Consider the following 18,980-nt stretch of genomic DNA (forward strand, 5'->3'; position numbering starts at 1 on the left):
TTTCCCGTTCCATCCTATGATTACTGATTAGTTACCTAGTTAGAGTTCGCGCCACCCAGTGGTCCTCAGACTCAGAAGACCTCAGTAGGTCTACCGGCAAAATCAGGAACTAGCCTGCCTATTTCTACTTTCTGAGTAAAATAATACTACGTTGGATACAGTACAGCGCCGCGCCCGCAGCTATCGGACTTCAGCGGTGGCGCGGACTCTATCTTCCGGTTCCGGCCATTATTATTAATCGTTATTATTCTGAGGATATTGTGACAAATTATGTGTTCTGTGTATCTGTCACTGTCACAAGTGACGCAGCAACTGTCACAAGTGACGCGGCAACTGTCAAAAATGACTAAAATCTTCTGTTCTGAATCCTGCTGCTGTGTTGTGTTTTTGTTTGTATTTAGTTAATAAACGTTTTTTACAGGTTTCTGCTTGATTAAATTCCAAAATATTATTAACTCCATATATACAATACTGATTATTTTATACGATCACTGATAATTGATGAAAAATGGTAAGGAACACTTGATTTTATGAAATACCTATGTATAAGGAAATTTATTGATTTTATAACTAAATTCAGCATAAATAGTATATTTTATGAATGTTTCTTACTTGAACTTATTATTTACCTTGTATTATCTTTTTTCAGGCACGAAATGCAGAAAAAGCTATGTAAGTAAAACTAGCAAAGTTTGAGGTTATGTCTTATAGATACATTGAAATTATTCAACGTTCTTTGAGACTATTTCTGGTCTAGCAGTGGATTAGTATATTAAAGATAATTCATTTCTGTAATGTCAAAAAATTAATACTTGTATTTAGTCATCATTAATATGGATTAATAATGTTTGTTATATATATTTTTTTAGAATAATTACATTTTATGTTATATTACTGATGTTACTTTCAATAAGATTTTGATTTATAATGGTACCCCGAGATACGGGCAAAGCCTAGTTCGGGGGCCCCTGTTCATTTTGTGATTTTAAATGTAAGATGTGCGCAAGAATACTTTTTGTTTTGTAAAATAAGATTTAAATTTTACTTAAGTATTATGTGTTTTATGTGCAAATAAACATTTTTTTACTTTTACTTTACTTACTTACTTGTTATTTTTTTAAACCAATCATACCTTACCTACATTGCAGGACCACACTGGCGAGATGGCGCGCAGCCCAGGTCCAGGAAGCGGGAGGGCAGCGCGAGCGGCGGCCATACCTCGCCTCGGAGTGCAACGACCTGCCTCAGGCCGAGAAGTGGCGGTTGCAGATTGTCCGCGAGATTGCCAAGAAGGTTGCCCAGATACAGAATGGTAAGTAGAGCAGTTTATTTGTCTTGTGGGTAATGCATGTATGTGGCTTATCGTTTGCTTAGAGTTGATAATATATTAAATTTCTCATGTAGGTACTCGTGAATATCTGTCTTTGTAAATATTGCAGCTACATCAGAGGTGCAGATTTGAATCATTGGTTACTGATTAGTATTTATTTATTTATACTTTTATTGCACAATTTACAAAAGTAGATGTACAATCAGGTGGACTTAATGCTATTTGTATTTCCCAGTTTTAGTAACCATATAGTAACCATATAGTGGTGAATGAATTTGGGTTTACATCACAAATGGGTGATTCCATTATCGCGGGTGCAACATTTAGAAGCCTGTTTTAGTTTATCATGATTAAATAAAAAACATTTTAAATGAAATTAATCTATGACAGACTACATTTTAATATGTTTAATTTATATGAATTATATTTTTTTTTAATATGGTACTTTAATAGCTAGGAGAAAGATTTAAAATGCCATCGCGGGTGCAACAAGTTTGGCCTTTCCAGATCACAAATTAAAAACACATAAATCTGTTAATTCTAACACATTTAACATATTATGCCTTAATATTTTGTAATATATTAAAGTAATAAAGAACATAAAATAAAAACTCTAAACAAAAGAAAAATATACAATGAATTATTTAAGGTTTTAATAATCGCGGGTGCAACATCAAATTATCGCGGGTGCAATTCGTTTAATTTAAGTGAACATAAACATCAATTTTACTTCTATAGGAAACAAATAAGAGATCAAATCATATTAATTACTAAGAGTAACATTTTTTTTAACGCTTAAATTAATTATTTCTTTTGAAATACGTCAGTAATTGCCGAAAATTTATGAAATATTTCCTTCAGTATTTTTTATTGGCCCTTCTAACTTCGCGATAATATCATCGAATTGCACGTCTGCTATGTCATTAACGATTTTTGTAAATCGTTTGCCAATTCGGTATGTTAAGTAATTTTATGGTGATTGTTTTTATAATTTTAAATTGAAGTATGTTGGAATTTGAGACACTAATTTGAATATTTTTTATTTTACTGCTCTCGTTAATTTAATAAAAAATAATTAAAGATCGGCTCTTCGACGATTTTATGACGTCATTCGCTACCATGCAGCCGCTGACGTCATTAAGATCGTAACTCTGTGAATATTTACACTTTAGATTGACAGAAGTGACATTTAACAATTGAACATTTTTATTCTCTTTGGTTGAAACTTTAACCTTGCGCAGCGTCTTGAAGGACAAATTATATTTTCATTTTTGATAAAATAATCGGAATCCTTGAATATTTTATATTTTTAAGAATGAGACATTTATTAAGAAGATAATATCTCGAAACGGTTTTGGAATTAGCATCAAAAATTTTTACTTAACATACCGAATTGCCATCAACCGTCGTTATAAATTGTACTCTAAAAAATATATATAGAAAATATAGAATACTAGCTGCAACCGCGAGCTTCGCTTCGCCTTAAAAAGTTTTCCCGTGGGAATTCCGGGATAAAAAGTAGCCTATGTTCTTTCTCAGGGTCTAGATCATATATATACCAAATTTCATTCAAATCGGTTCAGTAGTTTTGGCGTGAAAGAGTAACAGACAGACAGACACAGTTACTTTCGCATTTATAATATTATATAAGTTAGGAACTGAGGATAATCTAGATACACATATTAAATATATATCATAAATCGTCTTCAGCATATATTATTAGTCAAGTTTTATGAAAACAAGGAAATATATAATTAATTATCACCCAAAAAGGTTGCGTGAAAAAAAGTTGCACCCGCGATCTCACACTGAGATCGCGGGTGCAACCAAATTAAGTTATCGTTAACGTAATTAAATAATAATAAAAAAAAAAGTTTCTAGTTATGATTTTACAGTTTATGCCAATTCTTCGGATGGTCTATTTTCAAATGCGCCAAAAAAGAAGATATATGGTATAAAATTAAATAAAAATATATTGATTATTATATTTAGACTTTCTACTTTGCACTAATAACAAAAAAAACAACAAATAGCGTGATTGAAAAAACCATGTCGGAAGTCGTCTATAGCGGAATCGCCCAAATATAATGTTCTCACAAGTTGAAACTTTTTTGAAACATTTGAAACTTTTGTTTAAAATCTGTAAATAATCTATGTAGCCATGATATTCAAATAATTCAGTTTGTTTTATTTTTGCGAAAAATGTAATATTTTTGTGATATTTTGTTTTTTTTATCAACACCTGCCTAAATATGACAGAACCAAACTCAGACGAAACTAAAATAAATGATACAGCCGAACAAATAGTTCTGTTAGACCAAACAAATTCAATAGCATCAAAAACTTCATCCATTACAAGTCCAGTAAAAGAAAGAAGCTCTGGTAAAAGATCACCATCTATTCAAAATAATAATGATATTTTAGAAAACCCCACTCTATCAACCAAAATTTTCACTAAAGAAAAAAGCAAATCACCATCAATCAAAAGCCCACCCAATTTAGTTATCAAAAGCCCAACCAAACCTCTATCATCTGCCAACCTAGTGTCTGTTCGAAAAAGCATTGTGGATGGAATGGAAAAATCAGCAAAGTTACTTGGCAAAGCTGTAAAAGCAGATCAATTACTGTCTGATAATAGACAAGGTTCAACTAAACCTAATAGTAAAAGTGAAAGTCCTATCAAAAGCCCAGCTAACAAAATCCCTGCCCAAACTACAGACACTCCTGATCGAGTTTCTGTTCAAAAGATTATTGGGGATAGACTAGAAGCAATGGACACATCAGAGAAAATACAAGACAAAATTATTGAACTAGCCCCTGAAGTTGATACTAATATTGACAAAATAGCAGCAATGAGTCAAGTATTAACATCTGAAGCTAATGAATTGAGAAAATCTATAAGAACTCTATCAGAAGACATTGCTCGCACTAAACAAGATTTATACCATGATGTTACGGATAAGGAAGAAAACAATTCAATAGATTTCCCGTATCATCTCTTTTTACTTGAATTAATCATAAATAAAATTCAAATGAAATGTGAATGCTTCGACACTGACTCTAACAATTTAGTAATAACTGCCACGTTTTTGGGTAAACATCCAATTGTACTGTACGAACCGACAAATGATGGTGAAATTGAAAATATCAGCCAACTTAATGTGGGAAAGTCCACCATGTTTGCCATGACATATGATAAAATATGCAGTATAGACAGATTTGAAATATTTCTCGATATTACTAAACAGCCACCTTGTAGTCATTGTGTGACGAAAATAGCTGAGACACATATGGACTACACTAAAGAGTTCTCGAAACTGAGAGAAGAGTTGTGTAAAAAATGGCGCACACAACAACCGAAAGACGATATTCAATGTACCACGTCGACGCCACTAGATAAGAGCCAATTCTATTTGTCGTGTGGTGAAAGTGAGAATCCTGAGCCTATTGGCATAATTGAAGTTTCAGCTAGAATGTCGTTTCTTGGAAAGGAAATCACAACTGCTTTTAAAGAATCTCCAAAACCAAGAGCAACTTGTTCAATGATGGACAACAACAACGGTATATCCATGTGTGCATCTCACAAAGTAGAGATGGATGGAACTGGTAATATTCTGTTGGACGAAGATGTAATGACCCGGAAAGGAACACCTTATAAAAGACAGGGGTACCCCACGAGTAGAATGGCAAGTCCTATTTCGCAGGACACGTCCATAAGTCGTCATTTAACAAGTAAAAGATATTATGTAGAGCCAACTTATTTCAATCCCATGAAAGGTAATATCTTCTATATTATTAGCAATATATTTTTAGTATAATTTGTAGTAATAAATACAGATAATGTTCCCTTTACAGATGAAATACGTAGATACGATGAAATTTGTACTCAAATGAATGAAAATCAGCTGAAGATTAGAGTACCGAAACAAACTAGAGTAGATAAAGTCAGAAATTATGAGAAAATAAATGAAACGTGTATTTGTGAAGACAACCCTTATAACAGTGGTGAACAAATACAGTTTGAATTGCCAAATGATTATTCTAACAATACTCACAGTTCTAATCTAAAATATAAATATAACGCATGTGAAAGAAAATACGAAAACAAGGAGAGGAAAGTTGTGAACGTTACACCGAGTAACTGCCCGGCTCCAGTGACTTTGGAAAAGATGCCGCATCCGCAAAAAGACGTTTTCATACTTAAAATTGGAAAGAGAATGGAAACTAAGGACAAGAAAACAGATCTAGAAATAGAACTTGTAACTCCAAAAGCACCAGCCGCACCAGACACTACTTGTCAATCAAAACAAGTGAGCGCGATGGACTTGGGTAAAACGGTCAATTTGAAGGGCAAGGGTTCAAAAAGTAAAGGTAAAAAGAAAGGTAAAGGGAAAAGCAAAGGCAAAGGTGCGGCTAAAGGCAAAAGCCTCGGTAAAGGCAAAACTAAAGGTGCGGGCAAAAGCGGTGGAGTTTTCAGTAAAGACGTATTAAAAGGAGGGGGTTTACACAACAGTGGGAGTGGTGGTGGGTCGCGGGGATCGGGCAAGGAAGGTCAAAATAGTAACTTAAAAGGTGGGGGTTTACACAATAGTGGGAGTGGGGGTGCGACGCGGGGATCGGGCAAGGGAGGTCAAAATAGTAACTTAAAAGGTGGGGGTTTACACAATAGTGGGAGTGGGGGTGCGACGCGGGGATCGGGCAAGGGAGGTCAAAATAGTAACTTAAAAGGAGGGGGTTTGTACAATAGTGGGAGTGGTGGTGGGTCGCGGGGATCGGGCAAGGGAGGTCAAAATAGTAACCCAAAAGGTAAAGCCAGCGAAACAGGAAGGAAATCGAAGATGTAAGTGGACATACAGAAGCAGCGACCTATTTCATTGTTACAATATCTTATGTAATACATTCTTCATCTTCTTTAATAATGCGTTTTATTTTGATAGATATACAACCATCTACTCCAAAGAAAGCTCATGGATTATTTTATAAATTACTAACTTATATTCTGATGATATTCGGAACGCTACACTCTATTCCACGCACATACCAAATCATTCTAAAACAATATCCTCATCCAATACCATCTCTACCCTTAGCTGGCCTGGGCGAGTTCAGGATCCGAGATCTGAACGACGAGATCAACAAGCTGATGCGGGAGAAGCGGCACTGGGAGGTGCAGATCAAGTCGTTGGGTGGGCCGGACCATGCCCGTGTCGGGCCACGTATGCTGGACCAGGATGGCAAGGAAGTGCCGGGCAACCGGGGGTACAAGTATTTTGGTGCTGCTAAGGATTTGCCAGGTGAGTGTATTGATTTCTGCTCCCTTTCAACTCTATATAGCATAGTCTAAGGTGCTTCCTTAGAGCGTCCGCTGCGTTAAGAGAACGCAGTGCTGTTTTCTGTTTTTCCCCTAGGCATGGATATCTAGTTAACTGATCCACACCTATACAACTATAGTACTTACTAGTACTATCTATGTTGTAGATGGTTAAAACGTCTGTTCGTCGATATATTTTCCCATGCTCCTATTAAATCATTCAATATATTTCAAAGAATGGAAAGTAGTTTTTATTTATCGCTAGATCCCAATAGAAAATAAATTTATTGCCAAGCAAACCTGACCCCTATCAACACAGCCTCACCCAAAATTGGCAAGCGCGCGTGAGCTATTTGAGATTCCAACATACCATAATCAGCCAAGCAAACCCAATCCCCACTAACCCTCACCCCACATTAATAGACGTGAGTGAGTTATGCGAGATTCTAATAGACCACAATAACCCCCGCCCTACATCAACAGGAGTCCGCGAGTTATTCGAACAAGAGCCGCCGCCGCCGCCGCGCCGCACTCGCGCCGATCTCATGCGGGACGTGGACGCAGACTACTACGGGTATCGAGACGATGATGATGGCATTCTGCTGCCACTGGAGAAGGAGGCTGAGAGGGAAGGTTGGTGGATAGACTAGAAGAGCTAGCACGGGGCGCATTTAAGACGAGACAAAAGATTTCCGTCGCGCTCGCCCTTGATGCTGCGCGAAGTGAGTGAGCGCGATGCAAAACGTATGTCACGTCATAATGCGCCCCGTGCTACTAGCCAAGTATTGTTTAGATTTTATATCGATGCTTAGTAGCGATTATGCTCGACGTGGACGCAGACTACTACGGGTATCGAGACGACGACGACGGCATACTGCTGCCGCTGGAGAAGGAGGCTGAGAGGGAAGGTAGGTGGACGGATGTTTAGAATTTAAATCAGTCTGGCATAGGAAGGTCACAGCACGTATAAGCGTAACGTAGACGGATCGCTTTTCTTCTGTCGCGAACTCGCAAACGATTGGTTGACAGAAGAAAAAAAAGCGAACCGTTTATGTTACGCTCATAAATGTGCTGTGACCTTAAGGACTTACAAGAAACGGGAGTTGAGAAGATCAAGGTCTTGGACCAAAGACATCGGTCTTTTCATCTTTAGAAGTAAACAATGATAGCGACTCTGAAGGCGGTTCGACCTCATGCGGGACGTCGACGCAGGCTACTACGGGTATCGAGACGATGACGACGGCATACTGCTGCCGCTGGAGAAGGAGGCTGAGAGGGAAGGTTGGTGGATAGACTAGAAGGGTTAGCACGGGGCGCATTTAAGGCTGTCACTAAAGCTGGAAGAAAATCAGAATCTGTCAAATCTAGTGAGGGGGGGTTGAGGTATGCGGGGCGTTCTACGGACAATGACATGAAATTTTAACATAGTACTCGAAAACATAAAAGTGAAGACATGCCACTTTGTTAAAAATATACTAAGTAAGTAATATTGTTTTGTGATACGAAAATATTTATTTTTATTTGAAAGTATTTTTAATATTTAATAATTAATTATATATAAAGTCGTACCCGTGCCGATATTTATACAGGTTGTTGCAAAAAGGGTTTAATACTATGCCGAAACCTACGTGTGCAGCATGTTATTGATGTTATTTCTAAGCCAGGAAATGAAATCAGAATGTAAAAAAATCGCGAAAATATTATCAGAGTTTAATAGTTCAGGGTGTAGTATTAAACTCTGCCCCCGTGTAATAAAAAAAGTATAGTTAGCCGAAAGGGCGTTACTCAGGCGTCACTCTGAAAAACTTTTATCCTACGTAATTTTTTATATTCATGAAAAAAACGCTTCTTCATATAATTTTTTTTTGGTCACGTGACCTTTTAGTTAGACGACCTGTTTTTTTTTTGGTGTTTCAAAAGCAGAACAGTAGTTTGCAGAACTCTGCATATACAGGGTGTCACAAAAGGTTACGTAGCTGGCAAAGCGATATGGGGAGGTCACCAGAAAAATAATAACATGTAAGTACCCCCGCAAGGGAGTACATTAGTACAAGGCGAGAGTGTGTATTTTTTTTTTTAAAGTACTTATGTGTATTTGGGATATGATAGAAATAATATTTTTGTTTCTTAAAAACCAAAAAATTTACACCTTGCTGCGCTCTTTTGCTCACTGTAAGTACACCTACAAATATTGCTGTATTAAAAAAAACGGTTTTGTTATAACGATTATAAAAAAAAAGTTATTTTCATGTCAAGGAGTCATTTACCTAATTACGATTTCACTCAACAGCAGGTGAACTGAAAAAATAAGTTCTAGTTCTATCATCACTTTAGATCGCAAACATTGTAACTATTGGGTTTTTATTAAAAGCCACTAGTTTATCAAGATTAGCCTCGATTTAATAGTCTCATATAAATCGATACACAGTGATACACATGAAGTAAGAGATGACAGCCAACACATAGATTACGTGCTATTTTCTTTTTTCTTGACTAAGACTTTTCGTTTACAATTCCAACACTAGGCCTTAAACAAAAATCATATAAATAGGCAAAAGAAAATTAGCACAATTCTAGGCCTCAAACAAAATATCATAACTTATATAGGTATATAAAACTAAAACATAACTTTAACACTGACTAACGGAGTACAAATAAACAATATCACAAAAAAACATATATGAAAACAAGTTAATCAGTTTTAAGTAGTTTAGACACAAACTTATAATGCTTCTCTGAAGTTAATGGCTTCGTTAACACGTCCGCCAACATTTCCTCAGTAGGAAGGTAACTTAAATCAATAACCTTCTTACTTATCAACTCTAACATAATGGTGCCTTATATCTATATGTTTGGTACGCGAGTGTGTTACAACATTCTTACAGATTTTCTGTGCTGATTGATTATCGTTAAACAAATCTATTTTGTACACGATACCAGTACATTCTTTAAGAAATGTTTGCAAGAACAGAGCCTCCTTGCAGGAGTCAGAAACCGCCATGTACTCAGCTTCAGTACTAGAAAGCGCTACAGTCCGTTGCTTTCGGCTTTCCCACGAAATAACTGAACTACCAAGACTAAAAACATACCCAGTATATGATCGACGATCCATCTGATCTCCTCCCCAATCAGCATCTGTAAAACCAGTAATTTTCAAATCGTCACCCTTTTGAAATAGTAGACTGTAATGTATTGTTCCTTTTAAATATCTCAGAACCCTTTTCGCTGCTTTCCAGTGAGTTTCACCAAAACAGTTATTGAACTGGCTTAGATAGCTGATGCTATGAGTAATATCCGGCCTGGAACATACTGACAGGTACATTAAACACCCAATAAGGCTTCTATAATCATATTTACATGCCGAATTCTCTTCCTTTTTAAGTTGAATTCCAACTTCCATAGGAGTCTTAGCTGCTTTGCATTCTGCCATATGCAGTTTATCTAAAACTTTCTTTATATAGCTGGACTGATCCAAAGTATAGCTTCCATCAGGTAATCTAGCAATTTTCATACCTAGAACCTGATGAGCCGGTCCCAAATCATGCATCACGAACTCTTTCATCAGCCCTTCCTTAATAACTTTCTTTTTCTCAGAATTTTCGGAGCTAAAGATCATGATGTCATCCACATACAGCGCTACGATTATTACTTCATCATCAGTATTATGAATATATACCGATTGCTCAGAAGATAGTCTACTAAATTGCAATTTATTGATGAAAACATCATTAATGCGTTCATACCATGCTTTCGCCGCCTGTTTTAAGCCATAAATTGCTTTGTTCAGCTTATATACTTTCCTGACCTTTTCATCTTGACCTCCACCTTGGATGAAACCTTCAGGTTGCTCCATATATACAGTTTCGGTTAGTAACCCGTGCAAAAATGCAGTTTTTACATCTAGGTGCTCTATAACTAAATCATATTGAGCAGCTAATGCTAACAGTATTCTAACTGTTGAGTAGCGAACCACAGGTGCAAACGTTTCATTGTAGTCAATTCCGTATCTTTGTGTATAACCCTTCGCCACCAGACGAGCTTTATACTTTAACAATTTTCCATTTAGGTCTCTCTTTTTGCTAAATATCCATTTACATTTTACTGGTTTTTGCCCTGAAGGCAGATCAACCAGTGTCCAGCATTCATTAACTATGAAAGAGTTATACTCGTCTTGTATAGCTTCCTTCCAATGTTTAGACTCGCAGCCACCCAGAGCCTCTTCTATTGTCTTCGGTATATCTTCGTCTTCTGTAACCGCTGTAAACCCAGCATACCCATCCGTATCAGCATCTTCAAAATCAAGCGAGTCCTCCGAATCCATGCTTGAACATCCTGGAATATATGTAGGGTCCGAAGAGTGGTTATCCGAATTTAGAGATTCTACTGATGAATCCAGACTGAACATGGTTTGTCTCCGAGGATTCACTGTGTCATCAGGTAACAACTGATCCATCTCGACCACGTCTGGCTGACATAATGATGTCTCAGAAGCTTCCGTCGACGACTGTGCTGGATCAGGTTGTGTAGTACTATCTAAGTTATCAGATGAATCTATAATTAACAAATCATCATGCTCTTTACTGTTATCATCATTGGACACTACTTTATCCAAAAACATACTTTCCATGAATGTGACGTGCCTGGCTTTAATACATTTCTTTGGAGAAGCAGGATCTACCAGTCTATACCCTTTACTATTCTCACAGTACCCTACAAAAATATACCTCTTGCATCTAGGGTCCAATTTCCTTGCTTTCTCATCAATGGCATATGCTACACAACCAAATACACGTAAGTGTGCTACATTAACCTTTTTGGATGTCCATTTTTCTTCAGGTGTTGTTCCCATGACCGCTCTGGTTGGTGTATAGTTCTTGAGTACGGCAGCCGTGTTCGCCGCCTCCGCCCAGTACTCTTTCTCCAACCCAGCCTCCTGGAGCATGCAGCGGGCTTTATCCATTATGGTGCGATTAGCCCGCTCTGCCACACCATTTTGTTGACTACAATGTGGGACAGTAGTTTGATGTTTTATCCCATTCCTCTTCAGATAGTCCTGAAATTGATTAGACATGTACTCGCCACCATTGTCACTTCTCAAGGTTTTGATTTTTCTATCTGTTTCATTCTCTACAAGCGCTCTGAATAGTTTAAATTTCTCAAAGACCTCGCTCTTTCTATCCATGAAGTAGATAAATGTTTTCCTCGAGAAATCATCAATGAAGGTAACAAAGTACCTTTTCCCACTAAATGATGATACCTGCATAGGTCCACATTAGGGAATACAATCCCGGCCTTTATTTTGGATCCCGGGATTTCGGGACTGGATGAAGACAATCCCGGGATCCCGGGATAGTCCCGGGATTAAGGTCACAAACAAAAACACGTCTAACGAATCAACGTTTTTAGGTTTATTGGAGACACAGTATTTATAATTTAACTTTGTCAGACCATACTTAGTTGAAAAAAATATATACTTCTTAAAAAAGATAAACAATAGGCTACTTGACTCTTTTTTAAAGTAGGTCTAATATGATTAATAATTTCTCTATTAGACCAAACAAAATAATGTATAATTTTTTTGGACCTAAGGTGGGTCTACGCTAGACGAACCGAGCATGAGCGGAGCCATTCAAGGTTTCGTCGTTCACGGTGTCAGGTGTGGACTTATGTACAACGAACCTACAACGATCACTGTCCTCGAACACTGCGCGCGCGAAGCAAAACCCTTTGTGTTCGTCAAAAAACCGACAACAGGCGGAACGCAGCCGAGCAACGAACGAAATGTTCGCAGTGCGCTCGTTCGAGGCTTGTAGGTCGGTCCACACTATACGAATTGTGTTCGGCTCGTGCTCCGCTCGTGCTCGGTTCGTCTAGCGTAGACCCACCTTTGCCAATTGCAAAACTTTAACTTAAAAGTTCTATTTTTCATAAACAGGCGAAAACGGTGTCAGCCATATTTGTTTATAAATTATCACATCTGTGACGTCACACGGGTAGAAAACAATCATTTGACATTTAACTAATGACAACAAAGCTACGAGAATACCCTTACATACTAATTTACCCTTTTTTGTCAATCCCGAAAATCCCGGGATTGGCAAATTTTAATCCCAAAAATTTCGGGACTGGAAAATGACCGGGATCCCGGGATCCCGGGGAGCGGGATCCCGGGCTTGTATTCCCTAGTCCACATACGTCTGTATGTACCAACCCTAGTTTGACATTAGACCTAGTATGACTTTTCTTAGGGAATGGAAGTCTGGCCTGTTAGCCTTCTATACAAGCTACACATGGATTAAAAGTAGTATTTGGATAATCCATACCTGTGACCAGCCCATTTTTCATTAGCTTCATACTCCTGGCATTTAAGTGCCCAAGTCGCTTATGCCACAACTCGTGATCAATGCCCTGCGCAGACACCAGCGCAGACACCTCCGGAACCTCGCTAGACTCTCCAGTCACCAACTCCTTCTCAATGCCCTGCTCAGAAACTAGTGCAGGCATCTCCAGAACCTCGCTAGACTGTTCAGTCGCCAACCCCTCACATGCTGAGTTCATGGCAATCCCTGACTTAACTACATCAAGCTCATAAACCCCATTAACACCAGTACCAGTGGCAATAACTTCACCTTCATCAATTATTTTACATAAATTCTTATCAAAAACTACACTAAACCCTTTTATATTTAACTCACTAACAGAAAGTAAATTTGCTGATAGTTTAGGAATATAGTGGACTTCACTTACAGTCTTCAAACCAGTCTTTAATAATACTTTTACTTTGCCGATACCCTCAGTTAGTAACTTCTCTCCATTGGCAACATTTACTTCTAGCTTCTTGCTGCATTGCAGTTCTTGCATAATTTGCCTGTTATTGCACATGTGATGAGTCGCCCCTGAGTCGATGTACCATACGTCGTTCTGAACTTTCACCGATAAGGCCGTCAGTAGCGAGTTTTCCTTTCCACTACTTCGTCTTCCTCCCACCTTAGGCTCCATGACCTCATCATTGGGGCAGTCCTTCTTCACGTGACCAGGCTTCTTACAACGAAAGCACCTCACTATCCAAGGTCTCCTTACCGCCAGTGCATTCATTTCATCTTCCTTGCCATCACGCCGTTGCTGCTCCTGGAGAAGTTTACTCCTGACTGTCTCGCTCGTCAGCTTCGTATTGGAGTTCTCCAGCGCCATAATTAGTGGGTCAAAGTCCGTAGATAGCCCGCTCAGCATGATTATTGCAAGGAACTCATCCTCTATTGCTGAGCCTATATCCGACAACTGTTGCCCGAGCTCCGTAATATATGTTAGGTAGCTCTGCATACCACCTCTGTCCTGTAACTTCACACCAAACAGCGACCTCAACAGCCCGAGTCTTCTACACAGCCCCTTGTCCTCATATGCACGCTGGAGGTTGCTCCAGGCCTCATAAGGCGTCTTTGCATTGCGTACATGTTGCAACGCAGTTGGACCTACTGACAGGCATATTTTTGCCATCGCCTTTTGCTTCTTCCTCTCATCCTTACAACTGTCCTCACCTTCGATACAGTCATGAAGATCCTCGTGCATGAGGAGCATTTTCAGCATAAATTTCCACGTATTGTAGTCTTCCATCCCCTTTAGTTTGTCTACAGGGAGACCAATTAGTGTCGTAATAGAACTCGCCATTACTGCTGTTTGTATTTGTAAAACTGTTTGACAACCGGCCTTTTTTTTATTAGAATTTTTCGTAGTAGTATTTTCCAAAAATATTTATTGTAGGACACGCGCCAAGCTGTCCTGGGCCCATAACCTATTGGGTTTTTATTAAAAGCCACTAGTTTATCAAGATTAGCCTCGATTTAATAGTCTCATATAAATCGATACACAGTGATACACATGAAGTAAGAGATGACAGCCAACACATAGATTACGTGCTATTTTCTTTTTTCTTGACTAAGACTTTTCGTTTACAATTCCAACAGTAACTCCACTTTTCTCGGCGAAAAGTACTCTTTGGTGTCAATAGAAACGTTTTTTGAATTCACATGTTTTCCTCTTTATTCGAAAAAAAAAACTGTATTCCGCATTTTACCATTTGTTTTCCTCTAAACCCCAAACCGTGATTTTTAAACAAGAAAACTTAGTAATTATACCCTTTATTCTCATATACAACGTGCGATGTAGGCGAACGTGAACGAAAACTATGCAATAAGCCTTTGTTTTTATTACTACTTTAGTAAATTACAATAACATACTCAACAATGTTAATTTTTTTTTGCAATGTTATGTTGTTAAATTAAGATCTAATATTTTATTAACATGAAGTTACTTTCAACTTTTTTTTGCATCTATGCGTCGAATCACAGCATGACGGCTGCTGCAGCTTCCTGCTGTCCTGTCCTCCAACCAATCCCACCAGTACTGCAGGTTGCGTCGAATACGAGCCATTCTCTTCGACTTGACAAGACAGGTGCTCCCGGAAGGATCATAGATCGCACGGAACCCGTACCGTATAGAGGCAACGGACTCCTTTGCAACAGCCCCCCAGATTCGGAAGTAGCCCATGCACTGCATGGCGAGCACAGCTGCAGCAATTTTTTCGTAATGAATCATTGGGATGTCATCCCCGAAGGAGGCTCTCAGCCTACCTCACGACCTGTGTGACATTAGAAAAATGCACTGTGCTAACGCCGTTTGCGAGCTTGATTTGCAGGACCGCGTTGTATGCCAAGTTCCACAGCAGAGGGGTCCAAGACCTACCGCTGTGGAACTCCGCAACTGAACTTCTTCAGTGAAAACAAACCCTCTCTTTTCGCATCCTTAATGTACTTGTTAGACACGTATGACCTCTGTCAATTTTCTGCAGATAAGAAGACAAGTGATGGTATACAAGAGCCGCCCTAAAGGTTCGCCCTCTAGGGGATAGAGTTGAACGCGGTTACTATTTTTAAGCAAATAGCCAGCGCAACAACTCGCCCGTGGTTCTTATCCTGCTCCGACAGTGAACGAACGCAAAGTATTGTACCCACTATTCGAATCCGCATTTCGGATGCCAAACTGACTGTCCGAAAGGTCGAAACCGTACCACCACAGAGGTATGACTCGTTCGAAGAGCTTATCAGGCTCTTACAGCAATCAGATGTGTCGGTACACTGAAAGATAATCTACAGGCCTGCTTTATTTATTTAGGAGCACTAATGGCCTCCTTTCAGTCATTGAGTCACTGGCACTCAGGCTGCGGTTGAACAGGAAGATAGACTGTCTAAACAAATCATTTTTAGGCTAGTTAAAAAAAACTTTAGGTGGGTAGTATGCCAACTAGAACTACAAATAAAACAGTATTTTTGTCTCCTCTAAAATTTGGTCACGAGGAGTTACGATGATTACGATCTAAGGTGACGCTGACGATATTTTATACAAGGTATTGAAAAAAGGGTATAAAGCTTAGCCAAAAGTGGATTTAGGTGCCATTCTGATCCACTTTTCTTCTACAATTTTGAAAATTCACGTAACAAAACCTTTTACATAGAAACTTATTCGATCACGTGACTTTTTACTATAGAGACCGAATTTATTTTTCGAGAATTTCCAAAACTTGGAGAACAAAAGTTGTTCAGAATAACCCCTGAGTCAAACCCTTTCGGCACAGTATACCCTTTTTGCAACATCCTGTATAGGTAATATCAGGTTTATAAAAGACCTGGGCCTGTAGAGTGAGACTCGGCATGGGGAGTCATAATTTATAGATCTTTTAGGTTGCAGTGGCGAATGGGCACTGGTAGCCCTGCCCTTTTCTATAACTATAACTATAGGTAATTTAATGGCAATTTAAAAATGGTATAACATTTATCTATTTGAAAAAATCATTAAAAATATACATTACCTATCACCCTAATTTAAAAAAAAAATTCAGCCCTTACTTTAAACTTATAACACCCCTCTATTTCCTTCAGGGGTTAAAAAACCTGTGTATTTAATATTTTCTTATGAGTTTTTTTTTAAAAACTAGGCTCTTACATAGTTGTACATAATATTATGCGGTATTTTATTCCACTTGTAACGCATAAAATTCATAGCTACAGTAAACATTTCATTTTTTTCATGGCGAGATACAGTCGCACTTAACCGCTTTTTTGCAAAGCTTGTTAAATAGATTTAAAAAATTATGTAAATTTTAGATCTTCAATTTTTAAAAATACTTACTTATTTTTAACAACCTGTAGTGTACAGACTACCACATCTTAAAATATATATTTTTTTAATTAACTACGGTTTTTGGTTTCAAATAAAACAAATTATGAACTTACTTTTCAACACCCTGTATATTGTGTAGCTTACCTACCATACACAACCGTTAAAATAAAATAAATTACTCCTCAGAATATAAACAGGCTCGCGCTTTGGCATACTGCATTGACCGTATAGTTCTTATTCGGAGAATCTAATAAGTGTCATTATGTGCAATGTTTACCTTTATCTATGCATCTGTAACTCTATAGTAAAAAATGTAAACAAATCGAAAAGGCGAAATGTTTTCAAAGAATTTTCGGCTTTTCTGCATCTAAAATGATTAGAAAATTAACTTTCCATAGCAAATGCATATGTATTATAATACTTGTAGTCATAATTTGTTGATTTAATCAGTTTTTGTGAAATATTTAATAAAAAATAAAATGGCGTGGGTATCGCTCCTAACAGGCCGCCACCAGGGCGACGACTGAAGAAATCTGAAATCTGTCACGGTGTCATCATTTTTAAACCGGAATTTATTAGTTTTTTGCAAAAAAAGTTGACTTCTGGTCCATTAAATCCAACTCTTTAAGGTAACTTTGTTAAGAATTTAATTACCTACACATACATATAAGATTCCATGAAAATGGGCCCTCTGATTTCGAGGGTTTTTTCATAATAAGTCAAAAAATGGCAAAAGACATGGTGTGTTTGCAATTTTTTTTAACATACTTATTATAATCCTGCACCAATTTGTAAGCAACTAACATGTTCAGTATACCCTCTGCTACAAAATATATTTTTATCAATGTGATAGAAGCCACCGTTTTTCCAATCTAATCAAGTATATCAAGCCGACTTTAGCATTTTAGCTTTAGGGATCCCCTTAAGATGAGACAGTTTTCGCTCTTGACGTTGCCCGAAATGAGTGAGCGCGATGCAAAACGTATGTCACGTCATAATGCGCCCCGTGCTACTAGTCAAGTAGTGTTTAGATTTTATATCGATGCTTAGTAGCGAGTATGCGCGACGTGGACTACTAAGGCTACCGGAACGACGACGACGGCATACTGCTGCTGCTGAAGAAGGAGGCTGAGAGGGAAGGTTGGTTGGTAGAGATTGCTATAAGCAATAAGGCCGCCTTTTTGTACTGTTTTATTTTTAAGTTTTGTTTTTTGTAATTTTTATTCTTGGTGCAAATAAAGTGTTTTGTATTGTATTGTATTGTATTGTTGGTGGAGGGACAAGGAGTTGAAAATACCAAGGTCTTGGGTACCAAGGACCTGTCTTTTCATCTTTGTAGTATAAGTTGCGTCATATTTTTACAAATGTAAGTTATTAGTAGAGTAGATCATCGTCATCATCAGCTAATAATCTTCCACAGGACTGCTGGACACTGTGTCCTCGACTCGCCACGCCACTCCTTTGGTACTCCTGTTACTCACCTATTATTTATTTGTATTTTGATTGAGCAAATATATTATTTTCAGCGATAGCACGTGCGGTAGCTGAATGGAAGTCGAACAAAGAACAGAACAAGGAACAAGAAACTGCAACTGAAGAGGACATCTACCCAGAAGATGTAAGTGAATTTCTATGATGACGTCTTAGGAGCCGATTATCATAACTAATGTTTAGTTAGTTTTATGCCGATTATGATAATGTTCTAATAGTTTTCTTCGCATCAACGGCTACTTAACCAACCAAACCAAGAGAGCTAACCTTAGGGAAAGCTTCGTATATACTTAATTATTGCAGCCGTACCCTATATTATGTTTTTCTCCACAGCCCGATGACAAGAGAATCAGCGACGACGAAGATGAAGAGAGCTCAGAGAAGGCACTGATCACCTCCCACGTATCCATTCCATCACAGAAGGAAATAGAAGAAGCACTGCTCAGGAAGAAGAAGCAGGAACTGTTAGAACGATACGGATGTTTAGACGTTAAGATGGAGAGCTGACAGACTAACCGGTTGTAAATTCTAGTTTCCTATTTTATACTTGTCTTGTAAGCTTGGTTATGATTACATAACGTCTACTCATATTTTAGATTTTATTTTTTCTTGTCCTACATTGAATCTTCATAAAGGGGCGTATAGTACGTATGCTTAGAAATAAAAGTACACAAA

At 38.0% G+C, this 18,980-nt stretch overlaps 1 protein-coding gene across 2 annotated transcripts; it reads left to right on the forward strand.

Moving 5' to 3' along the window:
• Positions 1 to 335: 335 nt before the first annotated feature.
• Positions 336 to 18,895, forward strand: LOC125488475 (pre-mRNA-splicing factor ISY1 homolog). 2 transcript variants are annotated; one of them, XM_038105711.2, is made up of 7 exons: positions 336 to 511; positions 650 to 672; positions 1,149 to 1,312; positions 6,421 to 6,624; positions 7,125 to 7,274; positions 18,341 to 18,432; positions 18,639 to 18,895. In XM_038105711.2, the coding sequence occupies exons 1-7, from the start codon at positions 509 to 511 to the stop codon at positions 18,810 to 18,812; spliced, it is 810 nt and encodes a 269-aa protein (XP_037961639.1). In that variant the 5' UTR covers positions 336 to 508; the 3' UTR covers positions 18,813 to 18,895. The 2 variants fall into 2 exon arrangements, with proteins under 2 accessions (XP_037961639.1, XP_048485287.1); XM_048629330.1 differs by lacking the exons at positions 336 to 511; positions 650 to 672; positions 1,149 to 1,312; positions 18,341 to 18,432; positions 18,639 to 18,895 and adding exons at positions 3,263 to 5,107; positions 5,186 to 6,170 and having other exon boundaries at positions 7,125 to 7,260.
• Positions 18,896 to 18,980: the final 85 nt, after the last annotated feature.

Source organism: Plutella xylostella, chromosome 22, assembly GCF_932276165.1.
Source record: "Plutella xylostella chromosome 22, ilPluXylo3.1, whole genome shotgun sequence".
Classification (NCBI taxonomy): domain Eukaryota; kingdom Metazoa; phylum Arthropoda; class Insecta; order Lepidoptera; family Plutellidae; genus Plutella; species Plutella xylostella.

What these genes read in the sequence shown, in the direction of transcription:
- LOC125488475 (XM_048629330.1), top strand. Translation starts at nt 3,583, where the DNA reads ATGACAGAACCAAACTCAGACGAAACTAAAATAAATGATACAGCCGAA. An exon ending in TTATTTCAATCCCATGAAAG is followed by an intron (nt 5,108 to 5,185) that starts GTAATATCTTCT and finishes TTCCCTTTACAG; the next exon opens with ATGAAATACGTAGATACGAT. An exon ending in ACAGGAAGGAAATCGAAGAT is followed by an intron (nt 6,171 to 6,420) that starts GTAAGTGGACAT and finishes CTCTACCCTTAG; the next exon opens with CTGGCCTGGGCGAGTTCAGG.